At 43.3% G+C, this 24168-nt stretch overlaps 1 protein-coding gene across 10 annotated transcripts in view; it reads left to right on the top strand.

Annotated features, from left to right (window-relative positions):
- The window catches only part of METTL16 (methyltransferase 16, RNA N6-adenosine), an 85157-nt gene that overhangs the window by 34876 nt on the left and 26113 nt on the right, over positions 1-24168 (top strand). For 7 of the 10 annotated variants that reach the window (XM_008270913.5, XM_070061189.2, XM_002718874.6 and 4 more), the window contains 4 exons: positions 1664-1863; positions 7098-7238; positions 8396-8511; positions 13603-13745. In XM_008270913.5, coding sequence (XP_008269135.1) covers positions 1664-1863; positions 7098-7238; positions 8396-8511; positions 13603-13745 — 600 coding nt within the window. Of the gene's footprint in view, positions 1-1663; positions 1864-7097; positions 7239-8395; positions 8512-13602; positions 13746-16514; positions 21840-24168 lie in introns of those variants that run through there. The other 3 variants (XM_089317627.1, XM_089317626.1, XM_089317623.1) reach the window with 2 other exon arrangements.

The raw sequence follows: 24168 nt of genomic DNA, 5'->3' as shown, positions 1-24168 counted from the left end.
GGGGCTGGGCCAGGCTGAAGCCAGGGCCTGGAACTCTATCCACGTCTCCCATATGGATGACAAGGGCCCAGCTACCTGAGCCATCATCCATTGCATCTCAGGTGTGCATTAACAAATCTGAAATGGAGACACAACTTAAACCCAGGCACTCTGATATGGTATGTCGACATTCCAAGTGACATCTTAACTACTGTGCCAAATTCCTGTCTTGGTCTTTCTTTTTAAGATTTTCAGCTTAGCAGCATTTTCATATCAAAATAGTTACATTGACACAAACTTCTTAAAAAATTAAACATCAGTACATCACATGATCAATTCCTCATTGAATTTCCCAAAACAAAATGAAAATATATGTTTATAAAAAGACTTGTATATTATTGTTCATAATAACCAAAAAGTAGAAACAATCCAAGTGTCCGTTGACTGGTGAATGGATAAGCAAGTGTGGGCTTATTGGTACAATGGAATGTTAATGTTACTTGCATGTAAAAGGAGTGAAGAGGGGCAAGTGCTGTGGCTTAGCAGGTAAATATGCCGCAGCGCCGGCATCCCATATGGGCACTGGTTCGAATCCTGCTCCACTTCTGATCCAGCTCTCTGCTGTGGCCTGGGAAAGTAGTAGAAGATGGCCCAAGTTCTTGGGACCCTGAACCCAAGAAGCTCCTGGCTTCAGATTAGCCCAGCTCTGGCCGTTGTGGCCATCTGGGGAGTGAACCAGCGGATGGAAGACCTCTCTCTCTTTCTGCCTGCCTCTCTATAACTCTGCCCTTCAAATAAATAAATAAATCTTAAAAAAAAAAAGAAGTACTGATACATATTATAACATAGATAAACCTCACAAACATTGTGCTAAATGAAAGAATCCAAACTCAAAAGACTACATATTATATGATTTCAATGATATGAAATGTCCAGAAAAGGCAAATCTCCAATGGTAGAAAGTGCATAAAGTGCTGTCTAGGCCTGGAGTTGGAAATGGGCATGAGATGCAGGTGATGGGAGTGTTCTTAAGTTGATTTATGACGGTAGTTCTTTAATTCTGCTAATATATTAGGAGGTATTTATTTATATCCCTAAGGTAGATTTTATAGTTTGTAAATTATGCTTCATAAAGCTGTTAAAAGTAGTTACATTTTAAATTTGATGTCTAATAATGTGTGAAATTTAAGTTCTGATTCTGTTTTCATTGTTGAACATTACACTTCTTTCCATTTTCAGGAATCATCTTCAAACAATACTAATGTCAAATGATGTTAATAGTAAAAAACAAAAACCAGCATTAGTAAAGTAATTACTGTGTACCAGTCACTGTGCTGTGTACTGTTCACAGATTATCTGACACCAGCACTATGACATAGGCTCACTTAACTTGTCCAAAGCTACATAGCTAAGTGAGGGGACAGTCAGGAATTTGAGCAGAGCTACTCTTAATCTCTGCTCCATGTATAGACAATGCAGTGTTTTTGGTGGAAAATTGTACTGCATTTGAAAGTATGCTGTGACTGTGTTAAGTACCCATGTGTTTATGCCATTGTGCCTGGTGCTGTATGTGACTGTTTATGGGTGATCTGTCTAGGAAATTCAAATTGCCTGACTGCTCTAGAGCTTGTACAACACAGTGACTCTTACTAATCAATTTTACTTCTTTTTCTCTACCCTTCAGTCTTAATTTTAAAGACCCTGAAGCAGTCAGAGCCCTGACTTGCACTCTCCTAAGGGAAGATTTTGGACTTTCCATTGATATTCCAGTGGAGAGACTAATTCCCACAGTTCCCTTGAGACTCAACTATATTCATTGGGTAGAAGATCTGATTGGTCACCAGGACTCTGACAAAAGTACTCTCCGAAGAGGAATTGACATAGGTATATAGTTTAAAATTCTTTTTTTGGCTAAGTGTAAATTTTGCACAAATTCTTTGTAAACTCCTCTGCTGGGTATTTGTTGTGAAAGAGGAAGCTTTCATATGTTACTAGTCTTGTTGCCTGCACCTGAGCTTCTCTGCCGTTGATTTCTCTTATGGAGGTGTTGAGCAGTGCAGAATGAAGTGAGGTTGTGTTTACAGTTTTTCAGATGTCTACATTGCTGTCTGTGTATGTTGGGCATTGTCTTTTTTTTTTTTTTTTTTTAATTTTATTTTTTTGCCAGGCAGAGTTAGATAGTGAGGGAGAGAGAGAGAGACAAAGAGAGAGAGTAATAGACAGTGAGAGAGACAGAGAGAAAGCTCTTCCTTAACCGTTGGTTCACCCTCCAATGGCCGCTGCCACAGGTGTGCTGCGCCGATCCAAAGCCAGGAGCCGAGTGCTTCCTCCTGGTCTCCCATGTGGGTGCAGGGCCCAAGGATTTGGGCCATCCTCCACTGCCTTCTCGGGCCACAGCAGAGAGCTGGACTGCAAGAGGAGCAACCAGGACTAGTACCCAGCGCCCCAACCTGGTTATTGGAATTTTGAGGAGATGGTCATATAATAAAAGATCATGTGAGCCTGAATACTTTCAGGAATATTTCGGACAATTATTTATAGCAGATATGGAATCCAAGATTAAAGGAAAGAAAAAGGCAGAAAGGTTAAGTAAAAATAGAGAACATGCCTAGTTTTATTGATTTAAGAGAGTAAGTAGAGATGCAGAGGAGATGAAGCCGGGGTGTGTTTTATTATTATAAATACGTGTTTGTTGTAGCCAGTGTTTTCATTCGATAGAATTTTTTTTAAAGATTTATTTATTTATTTGAAAGGCAGAGTTACACAGAGGCAGAGGCTTAGAGAGAGAGAGAAAGGTCTTTCATTTATTCACTGGTTTACTCCCCAGATGGCTGCAATGGCCAAAGCTGCGCCGATCCATAGCCAGGAGCCAGGAGCTTCTTCTGGGTCTCCCACACAGGTGCAGGCCCCAAGGACTTGGGCCATCTGCTGCTTTCCCAGTCCTTAGCAGAGAGCTGGATTGAAAGTGGAGCAGCTGGGACTTGAACTAGCGCCCATATGGAATGCCAGCACTGCAGGTGGCGGCTTTACCCCTACACCACAGCACCAGCCCGTCACTTGATAGAGATTTACATTTTCTAATTTCTTGGCCTTTACTATTGCTTTAGGAAAGATTGAATTGGCATCTCTTTGTTTCTGTTTAAATGTATGTATGGTGTAGTCAATAGCGTTCACAATTTCTAGATAGTAATTGTGTTTAACTGACATTTGCATGCATTTCCAATGGACATTTACAGTCTTCTTCCTTGACCTTTTTGGTTGCATTTATTAACTCCCTCCTTCTCTCTCTCTTTTCTTTTCTTTTTTTTTTTTTTTAATTTATTTATTTGAGAGGCAGAGTTACAGACAGAGAGAGAGACAGAGAGAAAGTTTTCTGTCCACTGGTTTAGTCCCCAAATGACTGCAAGGGCCAGAGCTGGGCCAATCCAAAGCCAGGAGCCAGGAGATTCTTCTGGATTTCTCATGCAAGTGCAGGAGCCCCAGGACTTGGGCCATCCTCTGTTGCTTTCCCAGGTGCGTTAGCAAGGAGCTGGATTGGAAGCAAATCATGGCCGGCGCCACGGCTCACTAGGTTAATCCTCTGCCTGCAGCGCCGGCACCCTGGGTGCTAGTCCTGGTTGGGGCACCGGATTCTGTCCTGGTTGCTCCTCTTCCAGTCCAGCTCTCTGCTGTGGCCCGGGAAGGCAGTAGAGGATGGCCCAGGTCCTTGGGCTCTGCACCTGCATGGGAGACCAGGAGAAGCACCTGACTCCTGGCTTCAGATTGGTGCAGCGCACCGGCCCTAGTGGCCATTTTGGGGGTGAACCAACGGAAAAAAAGGAAGACTTTTCTCTCTCTCACTGTCTAACTCTGCCTGTCAAAAAAAAAAAAAGGGGGGGGGGGATACACAAACCAGTACTCTGATATTGTGATATTGGGATACTGGTGGCAGGCAGTGGTTTAACCTGCTGTGCCACAATGCTGACCCCTGAAATGTATCTTAAATCATCAGCTTCTGTCTACTGCCACCAGCCCAGTCTGAATCACCATCTCTCATCTTGTCTACAGACTAGCTTCTCAATTAGTCTACTCTGCTGTTTCTCTACTCCATTCTTCATTGCATCCAGAAAATATGAGTAAATCCATATTGGATCACATCCTTCCCACTTTAATGGTACCCTGTTGCTTTTGTGATGACCGTCCAAAACTTAAACTTGGCCTGTTACAGTTTCTGTTGTCTGATCCTGCTTTCATTTCCAGGCTTCTCTTATCATTTGAAATTGTTACCCTTGTTTTCTACAGTTGTCGTTTAGTTCTTCTAATAAACCTTCTTGAGCTCAGGCCTTTGCGTATGTTATTCCTTGTACCTGGGACTTCCCCTACCTTCACCTTGTTCATTCTCAATTATACTGTATTTTAGTTTTCTCAGGAGAACCTTCTCCGACTGACTGTGCAGCCCAAAATGAGTTCCTTAGTTGCAAGCTTTAGAAAGCCATGATTCTTCCTTCTTGGCATTCATTTGCATTTTTAACTATGTTTTCATTTGTTTGGTTATTTAATTAATGCCATTCTCTGCCACTGCATCGGAAAGTGTAGAGCCTTTTGTTTCCTTGCTGTATACACTATCCTAAGGTCTTGCAAAGTTTCTGATACATTAACGTTGAAAATTCTGAGCACTGGGGCAGGTGCTGTGGTATAGAAAGTTAAGCTGCCGCCTGCAGTGCCAGCATCCCATATTGGGCGCCGGTTTGAGTCCCGGCTCTTCCACTTCCTATCCAGCTCTGTGCTATGGGTTGAGAAAGCAGTGGAAGGTGGCCCAAGTCCTTGTGTCCCTGTACCCACATGGGAGACTCAGAAGCAGCTCTTGGGCCCAGCTCCAGCCATCTTGGCCATTTTGGGGAGTGAATCAGTGAGTGGAAGATTTCTCTCTCACTTGTTCACTCACTCTCTCTCTCTGCGTCTGCCTTTCCCTCTCTGTAACTCTGCTTTTCAACTAAAATAAATAAATCTAAAAATAAAAAAAAAGAAAATTCTGAACATTTCATCTGAACCAAGTACTGTGTTACTACAGTGGGGTTTAACCCTTTTATAGTCATATAACAGAAGATTAACTGATGGGTTCTAGAAAACTTAAAATGCTTGACAACCTATTTGGTACTAATTTGATTTTAATTGTGCCCCAGACCCTCTAAAAAAAACACTTGGGGATATGGAAGGTTAATGGATTCTAGCTCTTCACAAGGGGCACTGCTTGCTTCAATCACGTTCATTCTAATTAGGGTTTTATATAAAATCTTCCCCCAGACTCAGTTTGCTCTAATTCTATGATTAGCTACTTTCCATTTTTATTTATCATTATGAAGATTATTACCCATTTTTTAAATGTCATTTGACTTTCTGAGGGGATTGGAATGTTAGAATGCAAGTCTTCTGGTCTTGAGAATTGAGAAACTCTGAAGGTGAGGGCAGACGGGGCTTTTGCCTGCATTTATTTCCCTGGAGGTCCTAATTTTTTTCTTAGAAATGAAGTTGAAGTATGAAACGAGTCAGTTGTGTGTGAGGGTTAGGGCTGTGGGATGTGGTCTGGGTTTTTCCCCTACTCTGAATGACGATGGCTCACCAGAGTGGCCACCTGGGCCAAAAGAATGCTGGCTTCTGAGAGGATCTTGAGTAGCCTTTACCCTGTTTCCTCATTGCAAGTCTCCATGTAGGTATTTGCCCAGCAGTATCAGGGCCAGGAGACTTGGGCAAACCTAGTAGACAGCGTAGGAATCGTTGTGACTCAAGGAACTGAAATGCTCATCAGTTGTCTAATCTTCTTCTTAGCCTACCTGTTCAGAACACCACCTAAGGAAGCAGTAAGATGATCCTGGTTTCCCCTGTGTCAGGAGTAGCTCCAGGCTCTACTTCTGCCTGCCCAGTCCTTAGAAGGCTAGACTGGAACCAGGATGCGGTCAGGGGAAAGCAGGCCTTCACTTGAGTACACTCTGTAGGATCTAATTTGGCTAAGATTAGTCAGTGGCTGTAAAAGCAATAATTATGGTTAATATATAGTCCACTCTAGAGCTAGTGGTTCTAACCACAAGTTCAGGACCAATCCTTGGTTGTCAAAGGGTGTTTTTTGCCTGTGAATGACTCACTTGAAGCTGTGGTGGGGCCAGCCAATGACTTGTGTTTTGAATCTGAATCAAAATTTTTTTTGTCACCACATCTGAGAACTGAGTTCTCCTTTTTTACTTCTGACTTATTTCAAGTGACAACAGAAATTTGGGGACTAGAGCAATGTAGTATAAACATTTTAGACTGTGGTTTTTTTTGTTTGTTTTTTGTTTTTTATTTTATTTTATTTTTTTGCTTTGGAGAATGAGACTTGATGTGTTTTAATGAAGAGTATTGCTTTTTTTTTTTTAAGAAAATTGATTTTTGTATTAATTTAAATTGTATTAAGTAATGAGTTTCACCATTTTTAGTTAATCAGTCTTGTATTCCACAGCCTTCAGCTATGTGTGCTTTCTTTTCTTTTTTTTTTTTTTTTTTTAGATTTATATATTTATTTGAAAGTCAGAGTTACACAGAGAGAGAGAGAAAGAGAGAGGGGTCTTCCATCCGATGGTTCACTGCCCATCTGGCCGCAATGGCCAGAATTGCGCCGATCTGAAGCCAGGAGCCAGGAGCTGCCTCCGGGCCCCCCATGCGGGCGCAGGGGCCCAAGGACTTGGGCCATCTTCTTACTGCTTTCCCAGGCCCCAGCAGAGAGCTGGATCGGAAGTCGAGCATCCGGGTCTCGAACCGGTGCCCATATGGGATGCCGGTGCTTTAGACCAGGGCGTTAACCCGCTGTGCCACAGCCCCGGGCCCATATGTGTACTTTCTTTAACATACAACATACTGAAAAAGGAAGGCAACAAGCTTTTTGTTTTCTAAGAAGTTTGAATCCAATTCTAAGGGAAGATAAATATATGTGAAACGGCTAGAGAACTCGGTAGCCATGGGATGCATGAAATCACTTACTATCTTATGATTTTAATTGTGAAAGCTATAAGAATTCTGAGAGGAGCAGAAAACAATATTTTCACTGTTATTCTTAGCTTTCCCTCTGGTGTATAGGATGTGTTTTGAATTTTTATTTATTTTATTAGGAACTGGAGCATCCTGCATCTATCCCTTACTTGGAGCAACCTTAAATGGCTGGTATTTCCTTGCAACAGAAGTGGATGATATGTGTTTCAACTATGCAAAGAAAAATGTGGAAAAGAATAACTTATCTGATCTCATAAAAGGTGAGCTCCACAGAATAACTGTCTTCTTCAAGGCTGGTTTATAAACCTTTCTGGTTTCACAAGTCTCTTCTCTTGCTTTAATGCAGACGTTGGTCATTTAAAAAATTCTGGTCCATTGTAACGTTTGTTGTTTTGATACTATAATTAGCTCACAAAGAACATGGTAAATGCAGTCTGTCCTCACAATTTGTGGATTCCATATTTGTGAATTTGCCTGTTTGCTGAAATGAACTTATTTACTTATTTTCATGAATAAATTTTTTTAAAGATTGGTTTATTTGAAAGGCAGAGTTACAGAGAGACAGAGGCAGAGATAGAGAGCAGCTGGACTCAAACTGGCACCCATATGGGATACCTCCAAGTTTTGGCAATTATGAATGAAGTTGCTTTAGATATATGTGTGCGGAGTTTCTGTACACATGAGTGTTCAACTCCTTCAGGTAAATATCAAGGAGCACACTTATTGGATTGTGTGGAAAGATGTTCTGTAGAAAACCATCAAAATGTATTCCAAAGCAGCTGAACCTGTTGAGGTCTGCGCAGGCCCAAACGTGTCTGTGGTTTAGGGCTGCTATATGCCTCATAAAGTAAAGTGGAGGGTTTGTCTTCTGGGAAGACAAAGTCATGTTCTTCTCTGAAAAAACCTCCTACATATTTGACTTTGGCCAGAAATAGGAGGGCAGGGATTGAGGCCTTGTGAGTCGGGGTTTTCAGTTGAGGTTGAGAAGAAGAAAGATTGCAACCAGTAAGTTCAGGGTGGAGAAATGTTATCCCCAAAACCCATCACTGTTAACTCAACCTGGGCTTCATGACAATCATAAAAATGGATTCCTTGATAATAAAAATATATAGTCATCCCACCCCATATCTCTCCACAAAGTAGCTGTACAAAGTAGCTGAACCATTTTGTATTACAGCAGCAATAAATGAGAGTTCCATTGTTCACATCCTTGACAGCTCTTGGGGTTGTCAGTGTTCAGGAATTTGGGCATCCTAGTAGGTATGTAGTGGTATCCCTTGTTTCAGTCTTCATTGCCCTGAAAGCATACGATGTGGAGCATCTCTTCATCAAGGGAGTAGCATCAGAGAATGTATGGTCATGTTTTAGAGCCCCCACAGCATCAGTAGCTGTTAATAATTCCTGTGTTTTCTCCTAGTGGTAAAGGTGCCACAGAAGACCCTCCTGATGGATGCGCTTAAGGAAGAATCTGAGATTATCTATGACTTCTGCATGTGCAACCCTCCCTTTTTTGCCAATCAATTAGAAGCCAAGGTAAAATATCTGCTTTAAAGTAATTCCAATGCTTCTACTTTAAGTAAATTTTCCTTATTTACCGATAAAAGAGCAACTTTGATTTTAGAAATTATATCAGGATTCTTTTGATTTGAAGTACCTAAAAATCCAATTTAAATTGACTTAACGGGGCTGTGGCATAGTAGGTTAAGCAGCCGGCAGTGCCAGCATCCCATATGGGTGCCAGTTTGAGTTCTGGCAGCTCCACTTCCAATCCTGCTCCCTGCTAATGGTCTGGGAGAGCAGCAGAAGATGGCCCAAGTGCCTGGACTCCTGCACCCACGTGGGAAACCTGGAAGAAGCTCCAGGCTCCTGACTTCAGATCAGCCCCACTCTGGCTGTTGTGTCCATTTGGGGAGTGAATCAATGGATGGAAGACCTCTTTTTCGGTCTGTAATTCTGTCTCTCAAATGAATCTTTTTTTTTTTTTTTTTTTTAAAGTGACTTAACAGGCCGGCGCCGCGGCTCACTAGGCTAATCCTCCGCCTAGCGGCGCCGGCACACCGGGTTCTAGTCCCGGTCGGGGCGCCGGATTCTGTCCCGGTTGCCCCTCTTCCAGGCCAGCCCTCTGCTGTGGCCCGGGAGTGCAGTGGAGGATGGCCCAGGTGCTTGGGCCCTGCACCCCATGGGAGACCAGGAAAAGCACCTGGCTCCTGGCTCCTGCCATCGGATCGGTGCGGTGCGCCGGCCGCAGCGCGCCGGCTGCGGCGGCCATTGGAGGGTGAACCAACGGCAAAAGGAAGACCTTTCTCTCTGTCTCTCTCACTGTCCACTCTGCCTGTCAAAAAAAAAAAATAAATAAATAAAGTGACTTAACAACAAAGAAAGTTTATTGGCTTACATATCTGAGAAATCCAGCAGTAGTTTTGGTCTTTGGTAGCCATTTGATGGAAGAGTTCCATCTTAAAGGGTGAGGCTCTGTTTTTTTTTTTCCCCTTTCCAGTTTCTCTTGCCTATAACCTAGTACTTGGTTGCTTTTGTTCTCTGTCTGGTTTACTTGTGGCAAAGCAATACTTAGAGGGTGGTAGGATGAGAAGAGAGCTCTTTCTTACCCAAGTCATTGGACATTAGATTTTCTTCTGATTGGACCAACTTAGGTCATAGTCCACTCCTTGACTGGATTTACTGGTTTAGGGAAGAAATCACTGTTTTTATTGCCACCTGTCACTTGAGGTGAACAAGTGCCTGATTTCATTTTTCCACCTTCAAGTGAAAAAATATATTTGCCCATGAACATGGAAAACGATGCACTGGATAAAAAGAGCAACCTATTATAAAATTTCAGTGCTATAAAAAAGTATTGATTTAGCCATTTTCCTTCATCCAGCAAACCTTCCATTAATAATAAAAAGTAACATTAATTATAAGGAGAGGAAGGTGCTTAAAACTTAGGAAAGGATAGGCTGGCACCGCAGCTCACTAGGCTAATCCTCCCGCCGGCACACCGAGCTCTAGTCCCAGTTGGGGCACCAGATTCTGTCCCAGTTGCTCCTCTTCCATTCCAGCTCTCTGCAGTGGCCCAGGAAGGTAGTGGAGGATGGCCCAAGTGCTTGGGCCCTGCACCCACATGGGAGACCAGGAGGAAGCACCTGGCTCCTGGCTTCCGATCAGTGCAGCACTCTGGCCGTGGTGGCCATTTGGGGGATGAACCAACGGAAGGAAGACCTTTCTCTCTGTCTGTCTCTCTCACTGTCTAACTCTGCCTGTCAAAAAAAAACTTAGGAAAGGTTGAACCATTTGTAGAATCATTCAGATACCCTAAAAGTTCCATTTGCATGCCTAGTAACAAAGTACAAATTGAGTAATTTTTTTGGTAGAGTAGAGGTATTGGTAAAAATTTACTACCAATGATAATAGTGAGCATTCCAGATTGGAACATAAAGTGAAGCAAGATTTAAGAAATCTAAATTTTAGCCTTAACTGAAGATAAATTATATGAACTAATATAATCACAGACTAGAATAAAATTAAAAATAATAATATATGTACATAAAAGTACATACATGTTGGGTGTATGTTTGTCTAGTGCTTAAGACACCAGTTAAGATGCCCTTGTCCCATATCAAAATACCTGGTTTCAATTCTTGGCTCTCAACTCCGCTTCCTACTAATGCACACCCTAGAAAGCAGTGGAGATGGCTCAAGTAGTTGTTTCTCTTCCACCTACATGGGAAACCTGGCTTGAGTTCCTGACTCCTGGTTTAGTCCTGGCTTTTGTGGGCATTTGGGGAGTAAACCAACAGGTCAGAGTGTGTGCCTTCTCCTCCCTCAAATTAAAAATAAAACAAAAAAATAAGAAGTCTGTATGATACGTTGGCTTTTCCAAAGTTAACACTCCTACAGAACTAGCCAGTGAGGAAATAGAACATTGCCAGCACCTGACCTAAGTATTTTTTACAAAAGCCTCAATGAGATATAATTCATATGCCATAAAACTCACCTATCTAATGTATGGAATGTCATGATTTGTGTTATGTTCTCAGAGCTGTGCAGCTGTGCAGTTGTCATAAGTTTTAGAACATTTTCATCACCATGGAAAGAAATCCATTACCCAGTAGTAGTCCCTTTGTTTCTCTCCAGCGCTCTTGAGGCCTAAGCCTCTACCAGTCTACTTTCTGTAGATTTGCCTACTTCGAGGTTCATTCATGTTGTAACTAACATATCAGTGCCTCAAACAATGTCTTAACCATTAGGCCAAGGGCCTACTCCTATTTGGGTTGCTTTGTTTCTACTTTCTGACTCATATGAATAAAGCTGTCATAAGCATTCCTGTACAGCTATTTCTGTGGATGTAGATTTTTTTTTCTTTTTTTGACAGGCAGAGTGGACAGTGAGAGAGAGAGACAGAGAGAAAGGTCTTCCTTTTTTCCGTTGGTTCACCCGCCAATGGCCACTGCGGCTGGCGCACCACACTGATCCGAAGCCAGGAGCCAGGTGCTTCTCCTGGTCTCCCATGCAGGTTGCAGGGCCCAAGGACTTGGGCCATCCTCCACTGCACTCCTGGGCCACAGCAGAGAGCTGGACAGGAAGAGGGGCAACCGGGACAGAATCCGGCGCCCCAACCAGGACTAGAACCTGGAGTGCCAGCGCCGCAGGTGGAGGATTAGCCTATTGAGCCACAGCGCCGGCCTGGATGTAGATTTTCATTTTTTGTAGGTATATACCCTGTAATATAACTAATAGATCATATGCTAACTCTATGTTTAGTTGTTTGGGGAACTGGGACTGGTTTCTTTCTTTCTTTCTTTCTTTTTTTTTTTTTTGACAGGCAGAGTGGACAGTGAGAGAGAGAGACAGAGAGAAAGGTCTTCCTTTGCCGTTGGTTCACCCTCCAATGGCCGCCGCGGCTGGCACGCTGCGGCCGGCGCATCGCGCTGATCCGATGGCAGGAGCCAGGTGTTTCTGGTCTCCCATGGGGTGCAGGGCCCAAGCACCTGGGCCATCCTCCACTGCACTCCCGGGCCACAGCAGAGAGCTGGCCTGGAAGAGGGGCAACTGGGACAGAATCCGGCGCCCTGACCGGGACTAGAACCCGGTGTGCCGGCACCACTAGGCGGAGGATTAGCCTAGTGAGCCACGGCGCTGGCCGGGACTGGTTTCTAAAGTTACTATACCATTTTATATTCCTGTCAGCAGTGGTATTTGAGAGTTCCACTTTTCCATATATCCTCATCAATAATTCTTATGTGTCTTTTTGGTTATAGTCATGTTGGTAGTTGTGAGATAGTGTTTATCTCATTGTGATTTTGGTTAGTTTTTCTGATGACTGATGTTGAGCTTCTTGCCATGTGCTTATTGGCCATTTCTTCTTTGGAAAAATGCTGTTCAGAGTCTGCCATTTTTAAATTGGATTATTTTTCGTTTTTATTATTAACTTCTTAAATTTTTTTTTTTTTTGACAGGCAGAGTGCACAGTGAGAGAGAGACAGAGAGAAAGGTCTTCCTTCCGTTGGTTTACCCTCCAATGGCTGCCGCGGCCGGCGCACCACGCTGAACTGAAGGCAGGAGCCAGGTGCTTCTCCTGGTCTCTCATGCGGGTGCATAGCCCAAGGACTTGGGCCATCCTCCACTGCACTCCCGGGCCACAGCAGAGTGCTGGATAGGAAGAGGAGCAACCGGGACAGAATCCGGTGCCCCGACCGGGACTAGAACCCAATGCGCCAGCGCCACAGGCGGAGGATTAGCCTATTGAGCCGCGGCGCCGGCCTCTAAATATTTTTTTTTAAAGATTTATTTATTAATTTGAAAGGCAGAGTTATAGAGAGGCAGAGGTAGAGGTAGAGAGAGAGGTCGTCCATCTGTTGGTTCACTCCCCAGATGTCTGTAATGGCCAGAGCTGGGCAGATCCAAAGCCAGGAGCCAGGAGTTTCTTCTTTGTCTTCCACGGGGGCACAGGGGCACAAGCACTTGGGCCATCTTCCACTGCTTTTCCAGGCCATAGCAGAAAGCTGGATCAGAAGTGAAGCAGCGGAACTCAAACCGGCACCCATATGTGAGGGTGGCAAGTCCATGAAGCAAATGCATACGTGAGGGGCGTGCAGTGAATGCAAGAGCGAGACTCGGGCAGGCGCTGTGGCACAGCGGGTTAAAGCTCCCGTCTGCAGTGCTGGCATCCCATATGGGTGCCGGTTCACATCCTGGCTGCTCCTCTTCCAATCCAGCTCTCTGCTATGGCCTGGGAAAGCAGTAGAGGAGGGCTCAAGTGCTTGGGCCCCTGCATCCATGTGGGAGACCCGGAGGAAGCTCCTGGCTCCTGGCTTCAGATCAGCACAGCTCTGGCGGTTTCAGCCATCTGGGGAGTTAACCAGCGGATGGTAGACCTCTCTCTCTCTCTCTCTCTCTCTGTAACTCTGCCTTTCAATAAATAAATAAATCTTTACAAATAAGTAAATAAATAAAAATAAAAAATATAATGTAGTGGCTATATGATATTTAGACCTAAGTCTAGTCTAATATTTGGAAAGTAAAATTAAATCATTCTAAAGCATTCTAATGTGGAGCTAGATTACATTCGAAGGCTTGATTCTTAAGGTGTGAAAATTTTTCACCAGATTGTTTTGTTGTATTCAGGGAGTGAACTCTCGGAATCCTCGACGACCTCCACCTAGCTCTGTGAATACGGGAGGTGTCACAGAGATCATGGCAGAAGGAGGTGAATTAGAGTTTGTTAAAAGGATCATCCATGACAGTTTACAACTTAAAAAAAGATTGAGGTAAGTTGCTTCTTACAAATAGGAATACTTACCCGCCCCACCCCCTGGTGTAATTCTTGAAGATATCTGTCACTCAGGGGGAAAGTAATCAGAATGTGTGAAAAAGAAACATGTAAAGATTGAAAAGGTAGTTTATACTACAGTCTGCAGAGATGCTGTTTCTGAGGGTGCTCTTGTGCCTTTAAGGGATTTGGGTTTCCTGTAATCATCTGTGCTGCATAGAAAGGGAGAAGGAAAATACCATCTGACTGTATTGCTCCCGTTAGTATGGTCCTGTGATGGAACAAAACTGATTCAAATATGGCTTTTGATTAAAAAACAGATGGGTTCAAATCTGTCCCATGAACCAGAATAATGTGTTGCCTGGTCCTTGAAGCCGTTTATGTTCTTGGACTCAGTCTCTCAAACAGTGACAGATGTGAGGACACTGAGCTGTCAAGAGCTTAATGAAGGGAAACTACGGTTACTACCCAGCTCCAGAGGAGAGTTAAGGCTGTTCCTTTTTAAAAGCTAATTATTTTGGACAACACACCTGTCATTAAACAGCATAAGGTATTCAAAAAGCGCTATTTGTATTGCTTGACTTGTTGCTGAAATGATGTGTTGTTGAAATAATGGATAAGGTGGTAGTTCAAAACTAAAAGAGCTCTCAACCTAAGTTTTCACTTCGGGATATAAGAAAGTTCTGTTTTTTATTGTGGCAAATAGACAAAACATAAAAATTGCCATCTTAATGTTCTAAATGTATAGATCAGTAGTGCTAAGTATATTTGTATTGTTGTGCAACCAACCTTCAAAATTCTGTTCATCTTACAAAACAATAACTCCACACCCATTAAACAGTGTGCCATCCCCTCCTTCCCCCAGTCCCTCCCTGGCAACCACTGTTCTTTCTATCTCTGAATTGACTACTTCAGTTCCCTCCTATATATGAAGCATGCAATCTGTCCTTTTGTGACTGGCTTGTTTTCACTTAGCATAAGGTCTTCAAGATTCATCAGTGTGTAGTATATACCAGAATTCCCTTCCTTTTTAAAGCCATATAATAACAATAATAATTTTCCACTCTACATATAACACCACATTTTACTTATCTGTTCCTCCATTGATGGACACTTGGGTTGCTTTGGGTTGCTTCTCCCCTTTGGTTTTGTGAATAGTGCTGTATTGACATTGGTGTATAAATACCTCTTCAACACCTTTCTTTCAATTCTTTTGGATATATTACACAGAAATAGAATTGCTGGATGGATAAGACTTTCTTCCTTTTCTTTTGTATTTACAATTATTTAAAGCTGTTTATTTTAGTAAAAAGCCAGTTCCAAAATCAACAAGTATCCTGATTTATTAATGTAAATTTATTCAAGTGTTTATGGAAAGCAGCTTGATTATTGGGTGGCTGCATTGCCGAAGCCAAAGGTTAAAACAGTTTTTGCTCTATATTGATTCTGTCAGACATTGGAGTATTTTAGAGAAGATATTTAGCCTAGCAGGACTATCTGGATTTGATACCCAGCTCCAGGGCAGCTCCTGACTCCAGCTTCCTGCTAATGTGCACCCTGGGAAGCAGCAGGCGGTAGCTCAAGTAGTTGGATTCTTGTCACCCAAGTGGGCTCCCAGTTTTTTTATTGGCTCCCAGCTTCAGCTTGGCCCAGTTAGGGCCATTGTGGGCATTTGGGGAGTGAACAAGTGGATAAGAACAGTATCTCTCTCCCTCCCAAATAAATAAAAATAAAACAAAAACAGGACTCAGCTGTCTGTTAGAACTCAGGTAGAGAGGGAAGATAAAGAAAAAAGGGAAGAAGAAATGAAGTGATGCTATTGAAAAGTGCATAGAACAGTATTTTGTGAAGGAATATTATTTTCATTTGCACATCCAGCTATTACTGCTTTCCTTTGTATGTATTTTTTTTTTATAAGATTTATTTATTTATTTGAAAGGCAGAGTTACAGAGAGGCAGAGGCTGAGAAAGAGAGAGAGAGAGAGAAGTCTTCCATCCACTGGTTCACTCCCCAGATGGCTGTAACAGCTGGAGCTGCACCAGTCTGAAGCTGGGAGCCAGGAGCTTCTTCTGGATCTCCCACATGGTGCAGGGGCCCAAGGACTTGGGCCATCTTCTACTGCTTTCCCAGGCCATAGCAGAGAGCTGGATTGGAAGTAAAGCAGCTGGGACTCAAACCGGCACCCCATATCTCATGCTGGTAATGTAGACAGTGACTTTACTTGCTATGCCACAGTACCAGCCCTTCCTTTGTACATATTATCAGTGAGTATCCTCACATATACACATTTTTTTTTAAAGATTTATTTATTTATTTGAGAGAGACAGTTACAGACAAAGAGAGGGAGAAATAGAAAGGTCTTCCATCTGCTAATTGATTCCCTAAACGGCCACAACAGCTGGAGTTGTGCCAATCCAAAGCCAGGATCCAGGAGCTTCTTCCAGGGCTCCCACGTGGGTGCAGGGGCACAAACAGAGAGCTGGATTGGAAGAGGAGCAGCCAGGACACGAACTGGTGCCCACCACAGGTGGAGGCCCAGCCCACCACAGGTGAAGGCTTGCAACACCACAGTGCTGGGCCCTCCTCATACACATTTTTATAGTTGACATTATGACATTTGTACTACACTGTGTGACTGAAACTTTAGAGTGCTGTGGAAATTGCCTGTTTTGAACCTCTAAAAAAGAGTTTGAACACAAGTATCTTAACCCCACCATCTGTTCTTTCTTTTTCTTTTCTTTTCTTTTCTTTTTTTTTTTTTTTAAGATTTATTTTTTGTTTATTTGAAAAGCAGAGGGACCACAGAAGGAGGGAGAGACAGAGATCTTCCACCTGCTGGTTCACTCCCCAAATGGCTGCGACAGCTGAGGCTTGCCCAGGCTGAAGCAAGCGACCCAAGTACTTGGACCATCTTCCATTGCTTTCTCAAGAATATTAGCAGGGAGCTGGATCAGAAGCGAAGAAGCTGGGACCAGAAACGGTGCCCATGTGAACTGTTAGTGAGACAAGCAGTGAAACCTGCTGTGCCACAACAAACGTCCCCACCATCTGTCCCTTATCCCCCTAAAATGGTCTTCTTTTTTTTTTTTCTGAAAAAGAGCAGAAAATAGGCAGAATTTGCAGCATTATGGAGTGAAATAAATTAAATGTAGCGACTGATCTTAGGGAGGCACTGAAGATGTCTCACCTCCCTTTAAGATTCATGGCTTACCTGGGTCATGTTCAGCAACAGTTTCAGTGTTCTGTATTTTAAGGAGTTCTCCAGCTGTGAGGAACTGGAGAGGTAAGGTTATCCAACCTCTTGGTTTTACAGATTAGCAATGTGGAACACAGATCTCCTGACCCTGTGCCAGTGGACATCCTGTTAGCCCTTGTAGGCTGGGTAACGTGATCAGAGCTGCGCTTGGATTTGTCAGTGAGGAAGATTGACAAGTGCTTGTCCCCTTACTTTGTGCCTATGCAGTTAATAAGGTTTTCTTTTTTAAGGGATTTCCCCCATCTAACCTTCTGGATACATGACCAGGCTTCCTGTGTCAGACTCCTCGTGGTCTGAATCCCATGGGTGTCATTGATTATTAGATCTATAGCTGGTGCCCTTTAAGGCAATACCTTTATGTTTTTTCAGAAAAAGATCTGTGCTTTACAAAGCACTAACCTGATTGTGGTTTCACTCATTCTCTCTTTTTGCCTTTTCCTTTCTGTTCCCTACCCTCTCCCAGTTGGTAGCTTTGTGTATCATCCATATATTTGGATATAGATGACAAATTTAACAATCTAAGCCTTTTTAATGTGATTCTCTGACCTACATTTAAAATTTTGTTTTCTCATGGGTAAAAAATGAGATAGTAGTAACTATCTGATGGGGTGGTTATAGAATTAAATAAATAAATAAACATTTGATACAATTAATAAATAATAAGATTCCTTTAGCTCTTAACTGATGGAGGAATCCAGTAGATTTAGTTGTCCACTACATTGAAAGGAAATGTTACAGGTACTATAAATATATTTTTTAAGGTAGAGTGCCCTCCATTTCCTTTTTTTAAGCTTTATCTGTTGTGGGTGTTGTGCTACAGCAGGTTTAGTTGCTGCTTGGGATGTGCATCTGATATTGTAGTGCCTGGTTCAAGTACCAGTTACTCCACTTCTGATTGAGCTTCCTGCTAATGTACCTTGGGAAGGCAGCAGATGGAGTTTCTCTCTTTGCCTATCCTTTTGTCTCTGTAACTCTGCATTTCAAATAAATAATTAAATCTTAAAAGAAAAAAAAAAGTTTATTTGAAAGGCAAAGGTGCAGAGGCAGGGGGAGATATCTTTCATCCACTGGTTGTCCAGATATCCACAACAGCTAGGCTGGGCCAGTTCAGAGCCATTACCAAGAAGCTTTGTCTAGGTCTTCCAAGAACTTGGGCCATCTTCCACTGTTTTCCCAGATGCATTAGCAGGGACCTGGATCAGAAGTGGAACAGCTAGGACTCAAACTGGCACCCATATAAGAGAGAGAAAGAGAGTTCTTCCATTTGCTGATTCATTCCCCAAATGCTTGCAATAGCCAGGACTGTGCCAGGCTGAAACCAGGAGCCTAGAACTCCATCTGGGTTTCTCAGGTGGTTGGCAGGGATCCAAGCACATGAGCCATCATCTGCTGCCTCCAGTATGTGCATTTGCATGAAGCTGGATTAGAAGTTGAATAGCTGGGATTTGTCCAAGGCTGTGGACATCCCAAATAGCAGGTTAGCCACAACACCCACCATAACAATTGTTATCAAGCTGTTTGCTTGATAACAGCTCAGAATTAATCAAATTATTATTACATGTTAACATTTCTTCTTCTCATTGTTAGAGAATGCATTACTTCTTTTTGCTTGCTGATTTGCTGTCTGGACACTATCATGGATGGCCATCTTTTTTTTTTCTTTTTTTTTTTTTTTTTTAAAGATTTATTTATTTATTTGAAAGAATTACAGAGAGAGAGGGAAAGACACAGAGAGATCTTCCATCCACTGATTCACTCCCCAGTTGGCTGTAATGGGCAGACTGGGCCAAGCTAAAGCCAGGAGCCAGAAACATCATTGGGTCTCCCATGTGGGTGGCAGGGGCCCAAACAATTGGGCCATCTTCCAGTGTTGTTCCCAGGCCCATTAGCAGAGGCTGGATGAGAAATGGAGCAGCTGGGACATGAATCAGCACCCATATGGGATGCTGGTGCCATAGGTGACAGCTTTCACCCACTACGCCACAGTACTGGCCTCTGGGTGGTCATCTTTGACCTCTGATTTCATCTTGGAGACTCAAAATGGGGTTACAAGTCAGTTAAGTGTTTTTTGAATATTGATACAACTCCTCCACACAGATACAAAAGGTGGAAAATTATTGAGGGACAGATGGTACACCAGCTTGTTCTCCAGGTAGTATGGCATTTTTGCAATTAAAGTGTCCAGGAGCATTTCCTAGTTGTGAGCTCCTCATGGGGCAGATGCTACTATTTTGATTTTTCCTTCATAGTAAGAAAAAAAAGGATAAACAACTTGAAAGATGGTGGGCCAGTTTATATATATATATTTTAAATATATTTCTTATTTTATTTTATTTTATTTTATTTTTTATTTTTGACAGGCAGAGTGGACAGTGAGAGAGAGAGACAGAGAGAAAGGTCTTCCTTTACCATTGGTTCACCCTCCAATGGCTGCCGCGCTGCGGCCGGTGCACCGCGCTGCTCTGAAGCCAGGAGCCAGGCGCCTTCTCCTGTTCTCCCATGTGGGTGCAGGGCCCAAGGACTTGGGCCATCCTCCACTGCACTCCTGGGCCACAGCAGAGAGCTGGACAGGAAGAGGAGCAACCAGGACAGAATCCGGTGCCCCAACCGGGACTAGAACCCGATGCGCCAGCGCCGCAGGCGGAGGATTAGCCCATTGAGCCGCGGCGCTGGCCAACCAGTTTATATTTTTAAAAATTTTTTAGTTTGTGTGCTTTTTATCCTGTTAACTTAGGTATCAAGCTGAGTTTCATTCATTTTGAGGTGTGCTATGCTAAAGCCTCATTGATTGGTGTGTGCTCTAAGGTCCTGGGGAGAAAAGGTTGCTCATTATTTGCTGTATTGACCTTTATGGCAGTTCTTTCTAGAGGAAGTAGTGACTGGTTGGTTGTGCTTTAGATGGTCAAAGAGGAGAATAAAATAAACAGGCTTGTATTTTGAGTGCATCAGGCAGTTTAAAAAGGAATAAGAAGACTTGGTTCCATTGTCTTGGGGAAGCTTCTAATAACGGAGTGTTTCAGGGTCGGTGCTATGGTGCAGTGCCAGCATCCCAAATGGCTGTTGGTTCAAATCCCAGCTGCTCTACTTCCAATCTAGCTCTCTGCTTTGGCCTGGGAAAGCAGTAGAGGATGGTCCTTGGACCCCTGCACCCACGTGAGAGACCTGGAAGGGCTCCTGGCTTCAGATTGGTCCAGCTCCACCATTGCAGCCATTTGGAGAGTAAACCAGTGGATAGAAGACCTGTCTCTCTCTCTCTCTCTGCCTCTGCCTTGCTGTAACTCTTTCAAATAAATAAATAAATCTTTTTAAAAATGTATTGTTACTTATTTATGAAAAATGCTTTTGAATAATTAAAATAAGGAACATAGGTTAAGGTTTACTTATTTATTTGAAAGGCCTAGTGACAGAGAAAGAAAGAACCATCTACTGGTTCATTCCCCAAATGATCACAACAACTGAGGCTGGGCCAGGCCGAAGCCTGGAGCCTGGAGCCCATCTGGGTCTCCCATATGGGTAGCAGAGGCCCAGTTACTTGGATCATTATCCGCTGCTTTTCCCAGCGCATTAGCAGGGAGTGAGACTCGAAGTGAAGCAGCTCGGACTGGAACCAGTGCCCTTGTGGGATATGGACTTTAGAAGCAGTGGCTAATCTGTTGTGCCAAAGTTTCCAAATAACCATTCTCTACTGAAAAGAACCAGAGTTCTTTGGAGAAATGGTTGCTTGTGGTGCTGGGACAGGATAGGTGCAGAAGGAGCCTGGAATGTCTTTTCGTACCTGGCATTAAAGAAGTGTTTGGCCATGACATGTCCAAAGGACAAGGAGACAGCTCAAGCCACATCTGGAACAACATGAATTTCAAAATGAATAAGGATAGCCATGGCTGGTAGTCCATTGAGTAAATAAGTAAATGAAATACAGAAGGAAGGCAGTGTAAAAGATCTTCCTTACAATGGATTGCCAGTGAGTCAATGTAGAAAGATTGAACTCGGGAAAATCACCATTCTGCAATCATCACAGTAATGATTGCTTTGTGGAAGAATCAACAAAAGGAAATTTGAAGAATGGGGTGTTTCCAGGATTTCCCCACAGATTACTTATCAGTATAATTACAGAAAAACTGCCAGGCAGCCATCTCCTGATGCACCTAGGACACAACAACCCCTCTGTGCTATTCATGCCAAAAATGCATAACCTGAATCTTAACGATGTGGACACTTCAGACACACTGAACGGAGGGATTTTGTGAAACAATTCTTCACAAATATTGAGGTCATGAAAGTACTAAAAAAAGACCAAGAAGCTATTTCAGATTGAAGGAGGCTAAAGAGACATGACAAATAAATGAAATGCATGATCCTAGATGGAATCTTGCATCAGGGGAGAAAAATTGGGATAACTGGTGAAATTTGAACATCTGTATTCCAGATAGCAATTTTTTATAAACGATAAATTTTTTCAATTTGATAATTGTTCTGTGAATAGCAGAGAATACTCCTCATTTTAAGATGTATATATCAAAATATTAGGGTTAAAGGGTTATGACGATGTCTACAACTAACCCTCAAATGCTTTAGAAGCATACACATGGGGCCAGCCCTGTGGACTAGCTGGTAAAGCTGCTGCCTGTGACACTGGCGTCTCACATAGGCTGCTCCACTTCCAATCCAAGTACTTGGCCCCTGCACGTATTAGGGAGACGGGGAAGAAGCCCCTGACTCATGGCTTCCATCTCACCTAGCCCTAGGGAGTGAACCAGATGGAAGATCTCTCTTTCTGTCTCTTCTCTCTGTAGCTCTGCCTTTCAAATAAATAAAATAAATCTTTAACAAAGAAAGAAAGAAAAGGAACACACACCCGGGGCCAGCGCCGTGGCTCACTTGGTTAATCCTCCGCCTGCGGCGCCAGTATCCCATATGGGCGCCGGTTCTAGTCCCAATTGCTCCCTTTCCAGTCCAGCTCTCTGCTGTGGCCCAGGAGGGCAGTGGAGGATGGCCCAAGTGCTTGGGCCCCTGCACCCGCATGAGAGACCAGGAAGAAGCACCTGACTCCTGGTTTTGGATCGGTGTAGCACCAGCCATGGCGGCAATTTGGGGAGTGAACCAACACTCTACCTGTCAAATTAAAAAAAGAAAGAAACACAACCCACATACACAGGTCAAGTAAATGGTAGAAAATGTAATTGGTGAATCTGAGTGAAGAGTATACTGGTTTATACTAATACACTAACCCTGCAACTCTTCTGTGCATTTGAAATTATTTCAAAATAATTTTTTCTTGAAACCAATCACCTCAGAGGAATTCCTGAGCTGTCATGAGTAGAGTGCTAACTTAACATTAAAATAGTATAATGGGTTCGCCGGTGCCGCGGCTCAATAGGCTAATCAATAGGCTAATCCTCCGCCTTGTGGCGCCGGCACACTGGGTTCTAGTCCCGGTCGGGGCGCCGGATTCTGTCCCGGTTGCCCCTCTTCCAGGCCAGCTCTCTGCTGTGGCCCGGGAGTGCAGTGGAGGATGGCCCAAGTGCTTGGGCCCTGCACCCCATGGGAGACCAGGAGAAGCACCTGGCTCCTGCCTTCAGATCAGCACGGTGCACCGGCCGCAGCAGCCATCGGAGGGTGAACCAATGGAAAAGGAAGACCTTTCTCTCTGTCTCTCTCTCTCACTGTCCACTGTGCCTGTAAAAAAAAAAAAAAAAAAAGTATAATGGGTTCAAATTCTCTAGAGTAACTAGATCTTTTGTTCTTTTTTTTCCCATGTGCATCAAAGATTAGTTGCCACATAGTGCCTATGAGAGCAGCTAGGATATAGTGGGTAGGCACTTTTAAAATAGAAGCTACACCAGAATTTTAACACATCCAGTGACTTCTGCTTTTTCTATACAAACTGAAACTGGTGCAGAAAACAGTGAGTAAATTGAAGAGATGAAATCTTAGGGACCAGCACTGTAGTATAGTGCCTTCTGTCTTCTGCGCTCGCATCCCATTTGGGTTTCTGTTTGAGTCCTGGCTGCCCACATCCCATCTAGCTCACTTCTATGGCCTGGAAAAGCAGCAGAATATGGCCTGAGTGTTTGAGTCCCTGTATCCACGTGGGAGACTGGAAAAGGGTCCTGACTCCTGGCTATGGTCTGGCTCAACCCTCGCCATTGCAGCCTTTTACAGAGTGAACCAGCAGATGGTAGATCTTTCTGTGCCTCTCTCTTTCTGTAACTACCTTTCAAAAATAAATAGGGGCCGGCGCTGTGGCATAGTGGATACAGCTGCTGCCTGCAGTGCTAGCATCCCATATGGGCACCCATTCGAGTTCTGGCTATTCCACTTCTGATCCAGCTCTCTGCTATGGTCTGGGAAAGCAGTGGAAGATGGCCCAAGCCCTTGGGTCCATGTATGCATGTGGGAGGCCCTGAAGAAGCTCCTGGTTCCTGGCTTTGGATCAGTGTAGCTCCAGCCATTGCAGCCATCTGGAGAGTGAACCATTGGATTGAAGACCTCTCTCTCCGTCTGCCTCTGCCTTTGCCTCTCTGTAACTCTGCCTTTCAAATAAATAAATAAATAATATATAAATCTTTAAAAAAAAAAAACAAATCTTAAAAGATTCAAAATTTACTATTCAACTTAAAGGAAAGCTACAAGAAATATGAACTCCCTATTTTATATTGAGTATCAATGACATGCTTAACCATGAATGGTCTTATTTATCTAAATACTTGATTTCCCTCATCTCCTGAAGAACTTGTAGTATCTTTTTATCCTCTGTTTTGATTATTTCTTAGCTTCTAGTAGCTTTGATTTAAATAGTTCAAGAATGCTAGTTTTAAAGGAAAAGTATTAACCTATTTTTTTTAAGATTTATTTTTATTTATTTGAAAGAGTTACAGAGAGAGGTCGAGACAGAGAGAGAGAGAGGTCGTCCATCTGCTGGTTTACTCCCCAAATGGCCACAACTGCCAGAGCTTCTTCTGGGTCTCCCATTCCAATGCATTGGGCCATCTTCCACTGCTTTCCCAAGCCATACCAGAGAGTTGGATTGGAAATAGAGCAACCAGGACTCGAACTGGTGCTGCAGGCCATGGCTTTAACCCCCTGTGCCACAGCGCTGGCCCCAACTCATTTTCTGCTATTACTGTGTGAGCCCTAACTGCTTCTCATTTCTCTTGTTCCTGA

The sequence above is a fragment of the Oryctolagus cuniculus genome, chromosome 17 (assembly GCF_051225735.1).
Source record: "Oryctolagus cuniculus isolate XC-2025 breed Fujian yellow rabbit chromosome 17, ASM5122573v1, whole genome shotgun sequence".
In the NCBI taxonomy this organism is placed as follows: domain Eukaryota; kingdom Metazoa; phylum Chordata; class Mammalia; order Lagomorpha; family Leporidae; genus Oryctolagus; species Oryctolagus cuniculus.
This window is presented reverse-complemented; position numbering and strand designations above follow the sequence as displayed.